Here is a 22,807-nt window from a genome sequence, read left to right on the forward strand (position 1 = left end):
TGTATTACTTTCATTTATTCTTGTCGAACATATACCTTGACATGAACATGTGTGTAATATGATTTTAGTTGAACAAAATTTTTAAATTCCTTATGAAAAAAGCAAAGTCATCAAATTGTGTGTGCATTTGAAGAGGCAATAATCTAAAAACTGGCGACAATTAAAATATAGCAGCTGGCGATTTTCTGGCTCCAACTTTTTTTGGAGCCAGAGCAGCCCATTCATAAAAGCCTTGAATTTATTATCTAATCAAATTTAGAGGTCATTCTGCATTTGAGTATATCAATCTTTGTTTTTGGTAAATATGCCATCTGTTTTATTATGGAGTATCATTTGCCGTTCTTATGAATTTTCTAAGTAAGTCTCTACAAAACTTATAAGTACTGTGGGTTCATTCATTATTGATCATTATTAAAGTAAAAAATTTTGTGGATTGAGAAAAAATTATTTGGTGCTGATTGCATTTCTTTGAACATTAAGATCTGTAATAAATGTCTAAAGGTTCTAACCCACAAAATCTATGGAATCGGTATCACGAAAATTAAAAGAATCCATAGTATTTATTGTGTCTGTCAATTATGCAGTATACGGCTCCATTTGTTAAAAAGTCATGGTCACTGAGGAGAGTGGACTCAACAACTGCATGATAGATACTTAATGTATATAATGTTTGTTCTTTTGTTGTTATTTTTATACGACCGCAAATTTTGAAAAAATTTTCGTCGTATATTGCTATCATTGTATGATGTATTGTGTTCATTTATATATGCCTTCAACCCCATTGGGGTATAAATGTGCATTTATTCAATAAACTATGTATCAGTTAAAATTTGATTGAAAAACAGAGACTAGAATGTGTTACCTAAGTAAGTTCAAAGAACCCTAATTTAGGAGTTCAGGTCTCTACCTGGTGATTCTTAATTTAATTGATGGAAAACTATTGGCATGATCTATAAACATGCATATGATCATACTAATATGTTTTTACTGAACTTTTAGAGCATAAAGTTATGGTTACCTAATACTGTCTGGAAGATATTATTGACATGTTACCAGTAATGTGTATACATAAGATTAAACTCTCTTATGTCAATGATACCCTGTTATAGTTCAATCCCCTTGCATGGTTAATTCTTCTATAGATCTTTAAATGAGTACCGGTAATTGATCAAACCTTTATTTGAAAATGGTTTGGTTGCATAATTTTATACTTTGTTCATTTCATTTTGTCTATACACAGAAATATATTTATCAATATTACTTTTAAGAGACATCTTTATTACTATTTATTTCCATAACAAAATAAACTTTTATGGCTTTGAATTAATATTTCAACAACTATAGCTGAAAAAGTCTTTCATGCAAAATAACATTGCCTTGAACCTCTTTCAATTCTGATCTGTGATGTAAAACATGACTTAGGTGTTGGTTCTTTTAAAACAGAACGATTTATTTCTGTGAAGTTATTAATGTTTGTTTACATGAGATTTTAACTTTTTGTAATTCTCATTTATGATAATTTTAAGTAGTTGAGACAATTTGTCTGCTAACTAGACTAAGAATTATTAAAAGGACCAAAGCATCATATGAAGACAATGCAGTATGCTAAGTAATTCAAAAGCGTTTTAAAAAAGTCATCCCAATTATTGTTCTAGGGTAGAACTTTAGCAATTAGAATAAATCAACCTGTACATTTATTGAAAACATAGATGAAAAGAGAATTTGAATGTTTTATAAATTCTGATGAAATGGTATGATTTGAAAGGCAGTTGATTGGCAACATGTATCTACATTGTATTACGACTGTGTAAAGGTGGTCAGATGTTGTATATTGTTTACATTAAATAGTAGATAGAGGATGTACATTAACCTGATGCCTTAATTAGATTATAGGTAAAGATAAATAGAAACAGGTGTGTGTTATACCTTTGTTGATTGTTCTCACTGACCCTAGGTTAATCAATTGAGCAGTCATATAAAGATTGGTAATCAGAACATGGAATAGAAAGAGGAGGGGGGGGCTAGTAAAAATATATGTTGATTGTTCTCACTGGCCCTAGGTTAATTAATAGAGCAGTCATATAAAGATTGGTAATCAGAACATGGAATAGAAAGAGGAGGGGAAAAGTCTAGTAAAAATATATGTTGATTGTTCTCACTGGCCCTAGGTTAATTAATAGAGCAGTCATATAAAGATTGGTAATCAGAACATGGAATAGAAAGAGGAGGGAAAAAGGGCTAGTAAAAATATATGTTGATTGTTCTCACTGGCCCTAGGTTAATTAATAAAGCAGTCATATAAAGATTGGTAATCAGAACATGGAATAGAAAGAGGAGGGGAAAAGTCTAGTAAAAATATATGTTGATTGTTCTCACTGGCCCTAGGTTAATTAATAGAGCAGTCATATAAAGATTGGTAATCAGAACATGGAATAGAAAGAGGAGGGAAAAAGGGCTAGTAAAAATATATGTTGATTGTTCTCACTGGCCCTAGGTTAATTAATAGAGCAGTCATATAAAGATTGGTAATCAGAACATGGAATAGAAAGAGGAGGGAAAAAGGGCTAGTAAAAATATATGTTGATTGTTCTCACTGGCCCTAGGTTAATTAATAAAGCAGTCATATAAAGATTGGTAATCAGAACATGGAATAGAAAGAGGAGGGGAAAAGTCTAGTAAAAATATATGTTGATTGTTCTCACTGGCCCTAGGTTAATTAATAGAGTAGTCATATAAAGATTGGTAATCAGAACATGGAATAGAAAGAGGAGGGAAAAAGTCTAGTAAAAATATATGTTGATTGTTCTCACTGGCCCTAGGTTAATTAATAGAGCAGTCATATAAAGATTGGTAATCAGAACATGGAATAGAAAGAGGGGGGGAGGGGGCTAGTAAAATATATGTTGATTGTTCTCACTGGCCCTAGGTTAATTAATAGAGCAGTCATATAAAGATTGGTAATCAGAACATGGAATAGAAAGAGGGGGGGGGGGGCGTCTAGTAAAATATATGTTGATTGTTCTCACTGGCCCTAGGTTAATTAATAAAGCAGTCATATAAAGATTGGTAATCAGAACATGGAATAGAAAGAGGAGGGAAAAAGGGCTAGTAAAAATATATGTTGATTGTTCTCACTGGCCCTAGGTTAATTAATAGAGCAGTCATATAAAGATTGGTAATCAGAACATGGAATAGAAAGAGGAGGGAAAAAGGGCTAGTAAAAATATATGTTGATTGTTCTCACTGGCCCTAGGTTAATTAATAAAGCAGTCATATAAAGATTGGTAATCAGAACATGGAATAGAAAGAGGAGGGGAAAAGTCTAGTAAAAATATATGTTGATTGTTCTCACTGGCCCTAGGTTAATTAATTGAGCAGTCATATAAAGATTGGTAATCAGAACATGGAATAGAAAGAGGGGGGGAGGGGGCTAGTAAAATATATGTTGATTGTTCTCACTGGCCCTAGGTTAATTAATAGAGCAGTCATATAAAGATTGGTAATCAGAACATGGAATAGAAAGAGGAGGGAAAAAGGGCTAGTAAAAATATATGTTGATTGTTCTCACTGGCCCTAGGTTAATTAATAAAGCAGTCATATAAAGATTGGTAATCAGAACATGGAATAGAAAGAGGAGGGGAAAAGTCTAGTAAAAATATATGTTGATTGTTCTCACTGGCCCTAGGTTAATTAATAGAGCAGTCATATAAAGATTGGTAATCAGAACATGGAATAGAAAGAGGAGGGAAAAAGGGCTAGTAAAAATATATGTTGATTGTTCTCACTGGCCCTAGGTTAATTAATAGAGCAGTCATATAAAGATTGGTAATCAGAACATGGAATAGAAAGAGGAGGGAAAAAGGGCTAGTAAAAATATATGTTGATTGTTCTCACTGGCCCTAGGTTAATTAATAAAGCAGTCATATAAAGATTGGTAATCAGAACATGGAATAGAAAGAGGAGGGAAAAAGGGCTAGTAAAAATATATGTTGATTGTTCTCACTGGCCCTAGGTTAATTAATAGAGTAGTCATATAAAGATTGGTAATCAGAACATGGAATAGAAAGAGGAGGGAAAAAGGGCTAGTAAAAATATATGTTGATTGTTCTCACTGGCCCTAGGTTAATTAATAGAGCAGTCATATAAAGATTGGTAATCAGAACATGGAATAGAAAGAGGAGGGAAAAAGGGCTAGTAAAAATATATGTTGATTGTTCTCACTGGCCCTAGGTTAATTAATAGAGCAGTCATATAAAGATTGGTAATCAGAACATGGAATAGAAAGAGGAGGGAAAAAGGGCTAGTAAAAATATATGTTGATTGTTCTCACTGGCCCTAGGTTAATTAATAGAGCAGTCATATAAAGATTGGTAATCAGAACATGGAATAGAAAGAGGAGGGAAAAAGGGCTAGTAAAAATATATGTTGATTGTTCTCACTGGCCCTAGGTTAATTAATAGAGCAGTCATATAAAGATTGGTAATCAGAACATGGAATAGAAAGAGGAGGGAAAAAGGGCTAGTAAAAATATATGTTGATTGTTCTCACTGGCCCTAGGTTAATTAATAAAGCAGTCATATAAAGATTGGTAATCAGAACATGGAATAGAAAGAGGAGGGGAAAAGTCTAGTAAAAATATATGTTGATTGTTCTCACTGGCCCTAGGTTAATTAATAGAGCAGTCATATAAAGATTGGTAATCAGAACATGGAATAGAAAGAGGAGGGAAAAAGGGCTAGTAAAAATATATGTTGATTGTTCTCACTGGCCCTAGGTTAATTAATAGAGCAGTCATATAAAGATTGGTAATCAGAACATGGAATAGAAAGAGGAGGGAAAAAGGGCTAGTAAAAATATATGTTGATTGTTCTCACTGGCCCTAGGTTAATTAATAAAGCAGTCATATAAAGATTGGTAATCAGAACATGGAATAGAAAGAGGAGGGAAAAAGGGCTAGTAAAAATATATGTTGATTGTTCTCACTGGCCCTAGGTTAATTAATAAAGCAGTCATATAAAGATTGGTAATCAGAACATGGAATAGAAAGAGGGGAAAAGTCTAGTAAAAATATATGTTGATTGTTCTCACTGGCCCTAGGTTAATTAATAGAGCAGTCATATAAAGATTGGTAATCAGAACATGGAATAGAAAGAGGAGGGAAAAAGGGCTAGTAAAAATATATGTTGATTGTTCTCACTGGCCCTAGGTTAATTAATAGAGCAGTCATATAAAGATTGGTAATCAGAACATGGAATAGAAAGAGGAGGGAAAAAGGGCTAGTAAAAATATATGTTGATTGTTCTCACTGACCCTAGGTTAATTAATAGAGCAGTCATATAAAGATTGGTAATCAGAACATGGAATAGAAAGAGGAGGGAAAAAGGGCTAGTAAAAATATATGTTGATTGTTCTCACTGACCCTAGGTTAATTAATAGAGCAGTCATATAAAGATTGGTAATCAGAACATGGAATAGAAAGAGGAGGGGAAAAGTCTAGTAAAAATATATGTTGATTGTTCTCACTGACCCTAGGTTAATTAATAGAGCAGTCATATAAAGATTGGTAATCAGAACATGGAATAGAAAGAGGGGGGGGGGGGGGGGCGTCTAGTAAAATATATGTTGATTGTTCTCACTGGCCCTAGGTTAATTAATAAAGCAGTCATATAAAGATTGGTAATCAGAACATGGAATAGAAAGAGGAGGGAAAAAGGGCTAGTAAAAATATATGTTGATTGTTCTCACTGACCCTAGGTTAATTAATAGAGCAGTCATATAAAGATTGGTAATCAGAACATGGAATAGAAAGAGGAGGGGAAAAGTCTAGTAAAAATATATGTTGATTGTTCTCACTGGCCCTAGGTTAATTAATAGAGCAGTCATATAAAGATTGGTAATCAGAACATGGAATAGAAAGAGGGGGGGAGGGGCGGCTAGTAAAATATATGTTGATTGTTCTCACTGGCCCTAGGTTAATTAATAGAGCAGTCATATAAAGATTGGTAATCAGAACATGGAATAGAAAGAGGGGGGGAGGGGCGGCTAGTAAAATATATGTTGATTGTTCTCACTGGCCCTAGGTTAATTAATAAAGCAGTCATATAAAGATTGGTAATCAGAACATGGAATAGAAAGAGGAGGGAAAAAGGGCTAGTAAAAATATATGTTGATTGTTCTCACTGGCCCTAGGTTAATTAATAGAGCAGTCATATAAAGATTGGTAATCAGAACATGGAATAGAAAGAGGAGGGGAAAAGTCTAGTAAAAATATATGTTGATTGTTCTCACTGGCCCTAGGTTAATTAATAGAGCAGTCATATAAAGATTGGTAATCAGAACATGGAATAGAAAGAGGAGGGGAAAAGTCTAGTAAAAATATATGTTGATTGTTCTCACTGGCCCTAGGTTAATTAATAAAGCAGTCATATAAAGATTGGTAATCAGAACATGGAATAGAAAGAGGGGGGGAGGGGCGGCTAGTAAAAATATATGTTGATTGTTCTCACTGACCCTAGGTTAATTAATAGAGCAGTCATATAAAGATTGGTAATCAGAACATGGAATAGAAAGAGGAGGGAAAAAGGGCTAGTAAAAATATATGTTGATTGTTCTCACTGGCCCTAGGTTAATTAATAGAGCAGTCATATAAAGATTGGTAATCAGAACATGGAATAGAAAGAGGAGGGAAAAAGGGCTAGTAAAAATATATGTTGATTGTTCTCACTGGCCCTAGGTTAATTAATAGAGCAGTCATATAAAGATTGGTAATCAGAACATGGAATAGAAAGAGGAGGGGAAAAGTCTAGTAAAAATATATGTTGATTGTTCTCACTGGCCCTAGGTTAATTAATAGAGCAGTCATATAAAGATTGGTAATCAGAACATGGAATAGAAAGAGGAGGGAAAAAGGGCTAGTAAAAATATATGTTGATTGTTCTCACTGGCCCTAGGTTAATTAATAGAGCAGTCATATAAAGATTGGTAATCAGAACATGGAATAGAAAGAGGAGGGAAAAAGGGCTAGTAAAAATATATGTTGATTGTTCTCACTGGCCCTAGGTTAATTAATAAAGCAGTCATATAAAGATTGGTAATCAGAACATGGAATAGAAAGAGGAGGGGAAAAGTCTAGTAAAAATATATGTTGATTGTTCTCACTGGCCCTAGGTTAATTAATAAAGCAGTCATATAAAGATTGGTAATCAGAACATGGAATAGAAAGAGGGGGGGGAGGGGCGGCTAGTAAAAATATATGTTGATTGTTCTCACTGACCCTAGGTTAATTAATAGAGCAGTCATATAAAGATTGGTAATCAGAACATGGAATAGAAAGAGGGGGGGGGGGGGGGGGCTAGTAAAATATATGTTGATTGTTCTCACTGGCCCTAGGTTAATTAATAGAGCAGTCATATAAAGATTGGTAATCAGAACATGGAATAGAAAGAGGAGGGAAAAAGGGCTAGTAAAAATATATGTTGATTGTTCTCACTGGCCCTAGGTTAATTAATAGAGCAGTCATATAAAGATTGGTAATCAGAACATGGAATAGAAAGAGGAGGGAAAAAGGGCTAGTAAAAATATATGTTGATTGTTCTCACTGACCCTAGGTTAATTAATAGAGCAGTCATATAAAGATTGGTAATCAGAACATGGAATAGAAAGAGGGGGGGGGGGGGGGCGTCTAGTAAAATATATGTTGATTGTTCTCACTGACCCTAGGTTAATTAATAGAGCAGTCATATAAAGATTGGTAATCAGAACATGGAATAGAAAGAGGAGGGAAAAAGGGCTAGTAAAAATATATGTTGATTGTTCTCACTGGCCCTAGGTTAATTAATAAAGCAGTCATATAAAGATTGGTAATCAGAACATGGAATAGAAAGAGGAGGGGAAAAGTCTAGTAAAAATATATGTTGATTGTTCTCACTGGCCCTAGGTTAATTAATAGAGCAGTCATATAAAGATTGGTAATCAGAACATGGAATAGAAAGAGGAGGGAAAAAGGGCTAGTAAAAATATATGTTGATTGTTCTCACTGGCCCTAGGTTAATTAATAGAGCAGTCATATAAAGATTGGTAATCAGAACATGGAATAGAAAGAGGAGGGAAAAAGGGCTAGTAAAAATATATGTTGATTGTTCTCACTGACCCTAGGTTAATTAATAGAGCAGTCATATAAAGATTGGTAATCAGAACATGGAATAGAAAGAGGGGGGGGGGGGCGTCTAGTAAAATATATGTTGATTGTTCTCACTGGCCCTAGGTTAATTAATAAAGCAGTCATATAAAGATTGGTAATCAGAACATGGAATAGAAAGAGGAGGGAAAAAGGGCTAGTAAAAATATATGTTGATTGTTCTCACTGACCCTAGGTTAATTAATAGAGCAGTCATATAAAGATTGGTAATCAGAACATGGAATAGAAAGAGGGGGGGGGGGCTAGTAAAATATATGTTGATTGTTCTCACTGACCCTAGGTTAATTAATAAAGCAGTCATATAAAGATTGGTAATCAGAACATGGAATAGAAAGAGGAGGGGAAAAGTCTAGTAAAAATATATGTTGATTGTTCTCACTGGCCCTAGGTTAATTAATAGAGCAGTCATATAAAGATTGGTAATCAGAACATGGAATAGAAAGAGGAGGGAAAAAGGGCTAGTAAAAATATATGTTGATTGTTCTCACTGGCCCTAGGTTAATTAATAGAGCAGTCATATAAAGATTGGTAATCAGAACATGGAATAGAAAGAGGAGGGGAAAAGTCTAGTAAAAATATATGTTGATTGTTCTCACTGGCCCTAGGTTAATTAATAGAGCAGTCATATAAAGATTGGTAATCAGAACATGGAATAGAAAGAGGGGGGGAGGGGCGGCTAGTAAAATATATGTTGATTGTTCTCACTGGCCCTAGGTTAATTAATAAAGCAGTCATATAAAGATTGGTAATCAGAACATGGAATAGAAAGAGGAGGGAAAAAGGGCTAGTAAAAATATATGTTGATTGTTCTCACTGGCCCTAGGTTAATTAATAGAGCAGTCATATAAAGATTGGTAATCAGAACATGGAATAACTTATATATATCTTTATTTACCAAAGTCATAACAACTATAGGCATACAACATATAAACTACACAAGTATACATAGATAGCAGAAGGTAATGTGTTAAACATATTACATCATGTTAGATCTTAATTTTTGTGCACGAAATATAAATTTACCCAAATTACATAATTCTTTAAGATTATTAGAACTCATTAATTGTATATATTTATACATAGAAGGTTTTCTCCAATAATATGGTTTTATAAAATAAGATCTAAGACCTTGATAAGTAGGACATTTTAAAATAAAATGCATCTCATCTTCAATGTCGTTTTTACAAAAACTACATATTCTATTACTTCTTGGAATTGCAGAATAGCGCCCACATTCTATAGCTAAATCATGACTACTAAGTCTTATTTTGGTAATACATGTCTTATAAATAACTGGTATTGGTTTACATAAATAATTTTGTAAACAAAAATTTTGAACCATATATCTATAACTTGTACATTTAATTAAATTATTCATTTGGCTGTCAAAATCTTGCTTCAGACAATCAAACAGGCGTTGTTTAATTATCAAGTAAAAACTACTGGAGAGCTTACTATCTAAAAATAAACCTTGATTATACCAAATATCACCTAAACCTATGCTGAGCAACTCATTTTTAATAAAATACAACCAATTTGTCTTATTATTTGGACATTTTTGTAAATCGTCATATAAAAAAAAGTAACAGTTTTTCAAAATACAGTTTGTAGTACATAACAGCTTAAACCAGTATTTAAACATTCGACATTTTCTGGTGTGCAATAATGGTAATCTACCTAGCTCATAGTACACCATGACATTACTAGTAGAGCTTTTTACTTTCATAATATTTTTACAATAGCCCAGATGTATCCTTTCTATAGCTGGTGCCTTGTGAGCACCCCAAATTTCACAACCATAACAAAGTACACTGTTTATATAAGTATCAAAAAGTGAAAGTAAAGTTACAAAATTCAAATATATATCTTTTACATTTCTCCTTAAGGCAAACACAGCTTTTCTACCCTGTTCTGAGAGTTTCTGCTGTAACACATTATATTTACCATTAAAATTTAACAAAATACCAAGATAACTAAACTTATCTACAACTTCTATTTCCTGGTTATTATAATACCATTTTTCATTGTCATGTATTTTACCACCCTTTCTAAAAACAACAATTTTCGTTTTTGCTATATTCACACTAAGTGACCATTTGGAGGTATAATCATACAAAGTATCAAGTAATGTTTGTAACCCAGATACAGTTTCTGAAAAAATAACCATATCGTCAGCGTACATTAGTAAAAATAAATTTAGTTCCTTCATCTCATAAGGAATTGAGTCACTATTTATAAAAGCCATTTCACAATCATTGACATACATAGAAAAAAATATCGGTGATAAGACTTCACCTTGCATCAAACCTACTTCATTAGTAAAATAATCAGAGTTGAACCCATCAACACTTACACAAGAAGTTACATTAGAATACATTGCTTTGATAACCATTAAAAATTTACCTTGTATTCCAATTTTTGATAGTTTATACCATAACATATATCTTTGAACAGTGTCAAAAGCTTTTGTGTAGTCTACAAAACAACAATAAAAACGATTTTTGGCTGATAAAGATTTGAAAATTAATGATGTAAGAGCAAAAATAGCATCTACTGTACCCAGACCGGGGCGAAAGCCGAACTGGGCATCGGTCACAATATCAAACGTTTCCGACCAGTCTATTAAACGTTGATTGAGAACGGACGTAAACAACTTTCCAAAATTACTGACTAAACTAATCCCTCTGTAGTTGTTCGGATCAAGCACATTGCCCTTCTTGAATATAGGTATAAGTATGGCTTTAGCCCAGTCCGTAGGGAAAATTCCGGACTGTAAAATTCCATTAAAAATGTACAGTAATACAGGCATAAACACATCTTTGTATTCAATAAAATATTCGTTAAGAATTCCATCAACTCCATGACTTTTATCACGTTTAAGGTTACGAATAGCTTTCAAAATGTCATTTTCTGTAATTTCTCTATCAAGTTCCTCATAGACGCATTCACCATCAGTGTTATTAAATTGGCTGTCGTCCAGTACAGCATCTGTGTCTGATGAGCACAATGACTTAAAATGTTCATGGAACAACTTTAATGGTACAGCATGTTTAGGAGACGCTTTCCTTTTAAATTTCTTGTAAAACAATTTTGGGTTTGTAAGTCTCATTATGTCTAACATGTTTCCTTCGGTGCGCATATACTCTCGTTTCAGGCGACGTTCTAGTGTTTTATAGTCCTTTTTCGCTCGGATTAAATTACTATGGTTCAGTTGTGATTTTAGTCTATTAAATATATTTAAACATTTTATATAGCGGCGATGAAGGTCTTTACAATGGGCGTTAAACCAAGGTTTATCATCACAAATATTAGATCTGTCAGATTTATAATTGTTTGACCTCTTTTTAAAAAATGGTGCCATAATGACATTTAACGTACTAGTGAATTCGGCCAACGAATTGTCGAGTAATTGCTGCCCATCAAAGTCAATGCGTTCACGACACATATTTATCTTTTCCATATTATTCAGTAAACAATCTCTACATTGTTCTTTTAATTCATCATTCCATTTAAATTTGTCCTGCGACAGATTCTCTCTGGTTTCATCATCCGGATACAGTGTTGAATTTTGTTTGTTACACAGTAATGAAAGTTGTATATGTAGAAATGCGTGGTCGGAAAAAGTTGTAAAATTAGACACAATAAGTTGACGTACTATCGGGAAAAGTGACACTGGGACTAATAGGTAGTCTATAACGCTCATTCCATTCGCACCACAAAATGTAAAATCATTCGCAAAACCATTTTTATGCCGGCCATTCAATATTCTCAAACCCGAGGCTTTACATAGCGAGATAAGTTTCGGACCATAGCAGTTCGTATTGTTGTCAGGATTATTTCTTACATTGAGTTCTATATCAGCAGAATAATCAAAAATATCATCAAGTCTACTCCTTATAGTAGTATGAATACTATCGTTACTCACAAAGTCATCTATTGCCCCAGTTCGGCTGTTTGTATCACCCAAAAGTATAACATCACCAAGTGAAGAGTAAAGTTCAATACTATTTTCTAAATCAACAAATAAATCACAATTATAAAGTTTATAAAAATTCGATTTGACAGGGGGTATATAAACGCAAGCAATAAATAAGTTTTTATCACTTGTAACAATATCCTTTTCAATATTCAACCATATAATTGTATCATGAATACATGTTTCAATAGAAATTTTATTAGAAAAACACTCTTTTATTAAAATTACAATACCTCCTCCTTGAGTAGATTTAGACTTGCGTCTAGCATACAAAAAACAATCATAACCAGGAATAGAAAAACTAAAATCATTATTAAACCAACATTCTGTAAGAAAAACTATATCATATGTGCAAATAAAATTCAAAAATGCAATGTTATCAAGTTTATTTTGAATACCACCATTCACGTTCCAAGAAATTACTTTCAAATTGTCATAGTTTTTTGAATGAGACACAAAACCTCCAACGCTATCCTAGTCTTCTTTGGTAGTAGCCTGCTTCTCGTCAGTTTGATGAGTTGTCTTGTCAGTACATGTATCAACATCGATCTTCTCATTCGGTATCTGAGTTTCCGTTTTCGGTAAGAATTGTTTGTGCTTAATCTGATCGAAAAGCTCGTTATTTATATACAGTTTATCTCTGATCATCACTGCTTTAGCTTGTTGAGCACGAGCTTCTCTTTGAATTGGGAGCAATTGTTTTCTTTTAGCGAGAACAGCTGGTGTATACTGTACACTGAGACCGAACGGAGAGCTCTTCAATTTGTAAGCAGATGACTTCACTACCTCACGCTGTTTAAAATTGTCAAAAGTTGCAATTATTGGCCTTGGCTTGTATTTGCTATTCATACGTCGAACGCTGCGGAAATTGATATTTGTCTTAACATCCATTTCATCGCGAACGAAACCACTAAGCAGATGTTGGACATCCTCACCTGGCATGTCTACAATACCGTAGAATATTAGATTGTTTTTTGTAGCCTCATATTGCAAATCGGACACGGTAGACTTTAACTCGCTGTTTTGTTTATGTATTTCAGCTATTTCTTTCTTTAATTTCGACCCCTTTCCTGGACTACCAGAACCCCCAGATGCCTGTGCAATCCACAAACTATCCTTTTCTGCATTTAATTCGTCAAGTTTGATATTAAAACTGTCACACGTATTATTTAATTCAGATACTTGAGTAGTGAGTTTTTTAACATCAGATTCGGATGTTTTTACCCTGGTGAATAAACTATCAACTGCCTCACAAAGACCGTCAAATTTATCCAGTTTTTTATCCATACTTTCAAGTTTACTCAATCTAGAATCAATAGAACTGATGCTGTACATAATATGACTGAGAATACTACTATCCGCAACGGGCGGTGTAAATTGGCTAAAATGCACAGGTTGGGGTCCAGAAAAAGGGGGAGGGTACGGATACGGATATGGTGTGCTGTTTTGCTGTTTTTGGTTTTGTATGAAATTGTCAGGTGTCATCTGGGACGAAATATTTCCTTGTTCACTATAATCGACTGAATTACTAGCCTTTTGTTGTTTATTTTGTTTTTTATTTGATTTCTTGTATGGCTGTTTGGAAGTTAAATCGAACGAAGAATCGGTATTCTGTGACGAATCCATAAGCTTGCGTTTTGTGCTTGGTTTCGTCTTCTTCCTAGTCATCATTTAAAGTTCAATATTAATCTCTATCGTATTTATCTTTAGCAAGACTGTGTAAAGTAATTTCAAATGAGACACAATGTAAACAAACAAACCAGGTACTGTCGTGGTTGGGTGTACTCTTTAGAATAGAAAGAGGAGGGGAAAAGTCTAGTAAAAATATATGTTGATTGTTCTCACTGGCCCTAGGTTAATTAATAGAGCAGTCATATAAAGATTGGTAATCAGAACATGGAATAGAAAGAGGAGGGGAAAAGTCTAGTAAAAATATATGTTGATTGTTCTCACTGGCCCTAGGTTAATTAATAGAGCAGTCATATAAAGATTGGTAATCAGAACATGGAATAGAAAGAGGAGGGAAAAAGTCTAGTAAAAATATATGTTGATTGTTCTCACTGGCCCTAGGTTAATTAATAGAGCAGTCATATAAAGATTGGTAATCAGAACATGGAATAGAAAGAGGAGGGAAAAGTCTAGTAAAAATATATGTTGATTGTTCTCACTGGCCCTAGGTTAATTAATAGAGCAGTCATATAAAGATTGGTAATCAGAACATGGAATAGAAAGAGGAGGGGAAAAGTCTAGTAAAAATATATGTTGATTGTTCTCACTGGCCCTAGGTTAATTAATAGAGCAGTCATATAAAGATTGGTAATCAGAACATGGAATAGAAAGAGGGGGGGGCTAGTAAAATATATGTTGATTGTTCTCACTGACCCTAGGTTAATTAATAGAGCAGTCATATAAAGATTGGTAATCAGAACATGGAATAGAAAGAGGAGGGGAAAAGTCTAGTAAAAATATATGTTGATTGTTCTCACTGGCCCTAGGTTAATTAATAAAGCAGTCATATAAAGATTGGTAATCAGAACATGGAATAGAAAGAGGAGGGGAAAAGTCTAGTAAAAATATATGTTGATTGTTCTCACTGGCCCTAGGTTAATTAATAGAGCAGTCATATAAAGATTGGTAATCAGAACATGGAATAGAAAGAGGAGGGAAAAAGGGCTAGTAAAATATATGTTGATTGTTCTCACTGGCCCTAGGTTAATTAATAGAGCAGTCATATAAAGATTGGTAATCAGAACATGGAATAGAAAGAGGAGGGAAAAAGGGCTAGTAAAAATATATGTTGATTGTTCTCACTGACCCTAGGTTAATTAATAGAGCAGTCATATAAAGATTGGTAATCAGAACATGGAATAGAAAGAGGGGGGGGGGGCTAGTAAAATATATGTTGATTGTTCTCACTGGCCCTAGGTTAATTAATAGAGCAGTCATATAAAGATTGGTAATCAGAACATGGAATAGAAAGAGGAGGGAAAAAGGGCTAGTAAAAATATATGTTGATTGTTCTCACTGGCCCTAGGTTAATTAATAGAGCAGTCATATAAAGATTGGTAATCAGAACATGGAATAGAAAGAGGAGGGGAAAAGTCTAGTAAAAATATATGTTGATTGTTCTCACTGGCCCTAGGTTAATTAATAGAGCAGTCATATAAAGATTGGTAATCAGAACATGGAATAGAAAGAGGAGGGGAAAAGTCTAGTAAAAATATATGTTGATTGTTCTCACTGGCCCTAGGTTAATTAATAGAGCAGTCATATAAAGATTGGTAATCAGAACATGGAATAGAAAGAGGAGGGAAAAAGGGCTAGTAAAAATATATGTTGATTGTTCTCACTGGCCCTAGGTTAATTAATAGAGCAGTCATATAAAGATTGGTAATCAGAACATGGAATAGAAAGAGGGGGGGGGGGGCTAGTAAAATATATGTTGATTGTTCTCACTGGCCCTAGGTTAATTAATAAAGCAGTCATATAAAGATTGGTAATCAGAACATGGAATAGAAAGAGGGGGGGGGGGGGGGGGGCGTCTAGTAAAATATATGTTGATTGTTCTCACTGACCCTAGGTTAATTAATAGAGCAGTCATATAAAGATTGGTAATCAGAACATGGAATAGAAAGAGGGGGGGGGGGGGCTAGTAAAATATATGTTGATTGTTCTCACTGGCCCTAGGTTAATTAATAAAGCAGTCATATAAAGATTGGTAATCAGAACATGGAATAGAAAGAGGGGGGGGGGGGCTAGTAAAATATATGTTGATTGTTCTCACTGACCCTAGGTTAATTAATAGAGCAGTCATATAAAGATTGGTAATCAGAACATGGAATAGAAAGAGGGGGGGGGGGGCTAGTAAAATATATGTAGATTGTTCTCACTGACCCTAGGTTAATTAATAGAGCAGTCATATAAAGATTGGTAATCAGAACATGGAATAGAAAGAGGAGGAAAGGCTAAGCTAGTAAAATAGATATATATTGTTGGCAAAGTGCAGATCCAGGATTTTGACTCCTGTTTGAAGTATCATTTCCATGGAGACCATTTGGCCTTCGACCTCATTTATGATGCATTGGCAGTGGTGGACCCAGAACATTTCAAATTCATAAGGGAGAGCATGCTTCAATCATGCTTCAGTGATTCCCTATATAATCAACCAAATGTTTCCACAGAAGTGGGGCACCAAAATCCACCTATGATTGGCATTGAAAGTTTTGCAGAGTTTGAATGTAAAAGAGTTACCATTTTAATTTTACTATCAAAACTTCATACATGCAAGACATATCTCTGTGTCAGTAATTTATTTTATTGCATTGTTAAAAAATCATCCTAATTTGTTTCTGGAAAATAGTTGTGTACATCTTTTACAAGGGTTTTACACTTGTATATAATTAAGATATTCTTGTTTACATCTCTGTCTTTATGAAGTTATCTATTATTACACAATTGTTTGACTTGTAAACATCACAGAATGTTATAACTGTTGTGAGAATTGCCAGTAAATTCTCAATTGTTTGGCTTTATGGCTGTATAGATTTTTACAACACTACAGAGAGATTTTTGTGGCTTACCTATAGTTGTTATGTTCAGTCGTAAATAAAAGTAATCAAATTATCATTAGGGTGTATGTTTTAATTAACTAATTGAAGGTCAGAAAATATAATATGACTGCATAGCACTAGATCAAACCATAGATATTATACCAACATCTAGGGGTTTTATATACATCTAGGATCAAACAATATCACTTCTTGTCATGCTGCGTGTTGTTCATCATTTTGATTGGACATCTACCATTTGAGTGAACAAAAATATTTGATTTTCACTCTGGCAGATTAAGAAAATATGTACTATCTATTGTGTAGTAGATAACTGGTATAAGAAACAATTACTTATAATTAAAACTTCTATGTTGATGTCAAATTGTTTTCCGATACAATACATAATTAGTGTTTATTATGAAATGTTTCAAGTGTTGATATAAAAAAAAATGAATTCAGATCCTTTCCAGTATACTTATATACCATGTGTCATATTATCAAATGAAACCCTTGGAAAATTAACCCTAGGTTAGATTTTCAGCCATGGAATATCATGAAAAAATGTCTCCCCTGTATGGAATATGGATTCAATAGATTTGAAGTGATTCGCCAACAGAAGCAAACAATTTTAAAATAGAAATGAAGACTTAAAAATGAAATCACAAGAATAAAATATTTATGAGAATTTTTTAATGATAAGGTTCTCAGGGGATATAAATAAATATGACATCTTGAATATAAGGATGTGATGATATCACAAATGTATATGAATCATGAATATTTATGTATTGAGTGTAGTAAAATTTAAGTTAAGTCTGTTTCTCAGTAGTCACTCAGATTGAGAAAAGTCTGTCTTGCATATTTATAAAGGATGTATTTATACTGGTTAACCTCTGTCTGTCAGACCATCCCATCAAATTATGGTCACACTTTTTATCAGAGCTTACTGAAATATGGTATAATGTGATATATTTTCAGAGTCATGGCAAATCAAATATTCGTGTGCAGAATACTATTTATATTCTTAAACATATTGGCCCTATATTTAAAAAAATTCACATGTACTATAAATCGAGCTTTCTGAAGAGTTTCAATTTTCATGTGTAAAGAATGTTATACTGTGAGATGCATTTGCACAATGGTTGCTTACAGCTACACTAGTCATTTGGTTTAGTAATTGATGACATTTAACTGAACTCTGAGACTGGACCAAACCATTTATTACTGGACATGCATTGCCACATGTCTGAAAGACCTTGGATAATTTTTGACTGCTTTCTTAAAATACTTTATGAATAATTAACATCAGGGACTATCCAATTTAAAGCATTATCTCTTACATAAGACAGTCAAAACAAAATTACAAAAAAAATAAAACTTCCTATTCTTCTTAATTAAAAAAAATAAAAGTTATTATTGTTTTCTCTTTCTAGATACAGAATTTTAGAACATTCCATGGACAAAGATGGCCTGACAGAAGAACAGGTAAATATATATGCAAAGCAGCTCTGATATGGGCTGGTGTAGATGCAAATTTTTCACCAGTGTATGGAAAAGTTGTAAATGATTTTTTCGCACTTAAGGAGGCTCGCGGTTATAAGATTTTCAGAAGAAAAAAAAAACTTTTATTTTACATCACAAATTTTATCAATTACCTTCAGTAGTTGTTACTTAATCATATGGTACAAACATAATTCCAAAAAATCAATTGGTGTTGACCCCAGATGACTTTTAAAATGTCGATATCATTGAAAAAGCTCTAAATTATCTCCCTTTGGTTCAAAAATGACATTTTTTGGCATTAAAATTGAAATATCTTTTTCAACTCATCGGTGACCTATATTTTTTATTGTTGTTTTCGAATAAGCTGTACATAAACTAAATAATTGTAAAAATTAAGCGATTTTTGTAATTTAGTCCTTTTTTTATTTTCAATATAACCGCCTATTTCTCCTATTAGTTCAACAGAAAAAAAAGGACATTAACAAAAATGTATGCTTCTTTCGACGGCAGATTTTGAGCGTAAATTAACGGTGACCCCATTTTTTTATTTCATTTTTCTATTAAGGATATGATAAAGTTCATTTGTAGAAAAATATAGAGAAATCTTATATTAAATAAAAAAATTCATTTAGACCCCCGAGCCCCCTTAAATAATATAATGAAGATCATACAAGTTTCATGATAGTTGTCACAGATGTTTATAAATAGTTACCTTAAAAGTTTTATATTTATACAATTTGTTTACCATAGTAAAAATCATTACATACATGTGTTTGAATTAATGTGACATCCTCAGAAGTAAAGGTCATGATATAAAAAACAAGCTGTAATGAAAATTTTCATGTATATATGCTTTTAACTCCTAATTACATTTATGTAAATGCATGTTAATTAAAACTGTAATACAAAGGAAGTTGATGTTCATGATATAGATTTGACAGAGATGTCGAGGACTTCTACACACTTGATTAATTAACCTTCTTTCCCAAAAAATATTTGAGGTTTATCACCTTCCCTAAATACAATTTATGCCAATTATACCAATTAAGTTTTTTATAAAATAAACTTTGAGCAATCCAGAACAAGTTTAACCCCTCCATATTTTTTATGAGTCCCAAGTGGACAGCCTTTAAATCGACGGTTGTCTTTGGTTGCTTTCTGTCATATTTGGTTTTTTTGTCGTTGATTTTCTTTTGTAAATGAGGTATTCAATTCAGTTGTTTTATATTTTGTAATATTTGTAATCAATTCAGTTGTTTTATATTTTGTAATATTTGATAGCTGACTTAATACAGTATGTTTTTTTATGCTGATTGTTGAATGTCCTATGGTGACCTATTGTTGGTTACATCCATGTCTAAACCAACAATAAAAAGTAACTTCACTTCCAGCTGTAGGGTAATAACCTTTTGAGGTTGACAATTTTGATTATATCACCTTTTCTACAGGCCATAATTGTATGATGTTAGTGAGGCAGCTTTCTAATTGTATAACTTTGACCTATCTTGTGGCATGAATATAATTACAACTTTCATTTATTGTAAGATCTCTCAAATATAGTTAATAAGAATAAATTATTTTAAATTATCAAAATCCTGATGAATTCAAGAATTGTGTGTAATGCTGAGTTCCATTCATGTACATGTCATGTAACATTCTAATAGTTCCCAGTATGAAGTTAAGCTTATCTAAGATCATCAATGCTTGGTAGTAAAGCATTACATATGTTTTAATGTTGATTATCAATGTTCGAAACTTTTTTGGTGACTTGAAAGTAAAAAGTCCTTGAGAACTTAAAAAATGATGGTATGGCAGAAACTCAATTTATTCCCAATTACAAATCATACCTGATCATATGTTGCAGTGTGTTTTAGCCATGTGGAAGGAGTGCCATTCAAAACAATAATAAGGAATAAAAGTGTGTGAAGATATTAATGTCTTTGGTATGGGTGCCATGATTGATAGTGTTTCATTGGTTGATTGTTATAGAACATTAATGAGGGGGGATAGACCCTTTATAAGGACTCCGGGATTGGCTGTTTTTTACCTGGGGATTTCGGGATCCCAGGAATTCTTTTTTCGAATCTCGGGACCTCGGGATTTCGTGTTTTTAAGCCCAGGATTTCGGGATCAGGACCCCTCCTACCCTCCCTAATTAATTGACAAATGTTGTGTGAACAGGAAAATTCATTAGTATATGAACCAATGGTTTTGGTCATTGTTAGACCCTGTTCACACTAGCATTTTTGTTTTATCGATCTAAATAAAACCAGTTAGCGTTCACATTATCTTTAATCATATCGATCTCTATCGGTCTAATCTGAACCACTGCATTCACACTACAATTAAAAACGCAATCGGTCTAACCTTTTTGCCCGTAAAACTGTAAACAATGTGTATAAATAGAACTGATTTATCAAATTCATGTGTTGATACACTGATACACACACTTGGAAAAAAATTGGATAAACTTATTGTTTCTCTTGAATTTCAAGTTAAAATTTTGATACTGGTGTTATTGCAGTTTTCTTTAATTTTGAAAAAAAACAACTGTAGCAACGAAGTTACAACACAACGCCGGAAATATTGCGGTTCCTGCAAAGAAAAAATCAACATATTAAAAAAAAGACACAGATTTTGCAAATCTATGCTATGACGAAGACAACATCTTTACAGTTTGTTTTAAAGATCTTTTAACAGAGAAATATGGGTTAAACAACTAACCTCTGAGATAGTTTTGCCGCTTTACATGCGCATACGTTATTTTCGATTCAATCGTACTAGTTCAAACCGATCTCTGCATTCACATTTAAAGTAAGATCGGTTTACTTTAGATCAATTCAAACTAAACTACCTCTTTTGGTGTTTTAGTTTAGACCGATTGAAGATCGATTCAAAGCGTTCACATTAGCCCCTAAACCGATCTAAAGTTAACCGGTCTAGTTTAAATGGATAAAAATGTCCTAGTGTGAACGGGGTCTAAGATGCTTATTTTTGATAAAATACTGTAGTGCTATTTAAAGCGTGTTGCAGAAAATGACTGCACTAACAATGCACCTGGAAATTGTCAGGGGAAACAAATCAATTTAATTGAGAATACATTTTGCTTTGAGTAAAGCATGCTCATTGTTAGTAAATTGTTTATATAAATAGATACATTATTTCAATATCTTTGCAGAAGCAAGACCTAAGACAACAGCATGCAGTAAAAGAAACAGAATTTTTACGTCTAAAGAGATCGCGGCTAGGAGTAGATGACTTTGAACCTCTTAAAGTTATAGGTCGAGGAGCTTTTGGAGAGGTAGGTTAGGTTGTTACATAGCAAGTATATGAATTATAATATAGTTACTGAAAATTAGAACGCTAGATGCCAGCCATGTCCTTGAAGTACATCAGAAATATCTGGAATGCATTGAGGTATGATTTTAGACTCTCTGTATACTGATACAGAAATCATATATATTTTAAACAATATCTACTTGCATTTTAATTCTCATGAAGACTTTTTAAGTTTTTGAAAAATGCATTGCAGTTTTCAGAAATTTGTGTAAAAACAATTGATTATTTGTTTCCTCAACATGTTCCTGTATACATTTTAATTGCATTATTAATTAGTTATCATTTCAAAATATGAATTCTCAAAATAAAACATAAAACGTTTTTCATTTGTAAAATCGGAGAACTATTTAAAAATAGATAAGACAATCAACATGGATTCACCAAAATGAAACAAAATTGAATTAACAGTATAAACAGTAATAGTGATGTTTGAACTTTTGAACTTGTTATTCCTATTTGAATTATTGTATTAAAATAAGATAGCGGAAATGAAGGAAATATGCAATAGATGTATACAGGTAGCATTGCTAAATTACAAGACAATTATTGGAGTCAATTAAAGATAAGGAAAAGCTCTTTAAATATATATGGCTGATAACTTGTCCATCAAACGATTATTTAGCAACAAAAGTAAGTATATGAAATAATTATTATTCAATGCCAGAATGGAGTTTAGTTGCATTAAGTGACATTGTGTAAGATTACCCATAAATACATGTACCAGGAGGTTTATAAATCAGTTGCTTTCTATAACTTTTATAAACACAATGATTCAGCATGAATTTGACCCCATCTCTGAGTATAATATTGCATCAATAATACATGAACCTTACACAGATGTCTACAGATAATAAACATCATTACCTGTATTCATTAATATCTACTACGACCAGAATTCCTGTAAACATTTTCAATTATTTAATGATTTTAATTTGCATGACAAAAAGTTATTCAAATCGTAATCAATGGACTTTCAAGCTGTGTCTTATTGGAGTTGAATGACATAAATATCTAAATCAGCCTGATAAAAAAAAGTTTGGATAAAATCGTAAGTCCTTGGTTTTTAAAGTCCAAGGGTGTTTTGAATTATGCCAATAAAATTGTAAGTCCTTGGTTTTTTAGTGTCTAAGGGTGGTTTGAATAATATCGTAAATTTTGCTGATTTAATTGGTGTAAGGTGAATGACTTTTTTCATTGATATAGTAACTTTAGACTACAGTTTTACTATAATACTGTAATAGT

General features: G+C 32.9%; 1 protein-coding gene across 3 annotated transcripts in view; it reads left to right on the top strand.

Moving 5' to 3' along the window:
• Positions 1 to 22,807, top strand: part of LOC134685128 (serine/threonine-protein kinase 38-like) — a 63,292-nt gene that overhangs the window by 18,036 nt on the left and 22,449 nt on the right. For all 3 annotated transcript variants that reach the window (XM_063544595.1, XM_063544594.1, XM_063544593.1), the window contains exons 3-4: positions 18,157 to 18,208; positions 21,405 to 21,527. In XM_063544595.1, coding sequence (XP_063400665.1) covers positions 18,157 to 18,208; positions 21,405 to 21,527 — 175 coding nt within the window. The remainder of the gene's footprint in view (positions 1 to 18,156; positions 18,209 to 21,404; positions 21,528 to 22,807) is intronic.

This window comes from Mytilus trossulus, chromosome 9 (genome assembly GCF_036588685.1).
Source record: "Mytilus trossulus isolate FHL-02 chromosome 9, PNRI_Mtr1.1.1.hap1, whole genome shotgun sequence".
In the NCBI taxonomy this organism is placed as follows: Eukaryota; Metazoa; Mollusca; class Bivalvia; order Mytilida; family Mytilidae; genus Mytilus; species Mytilus trossulus.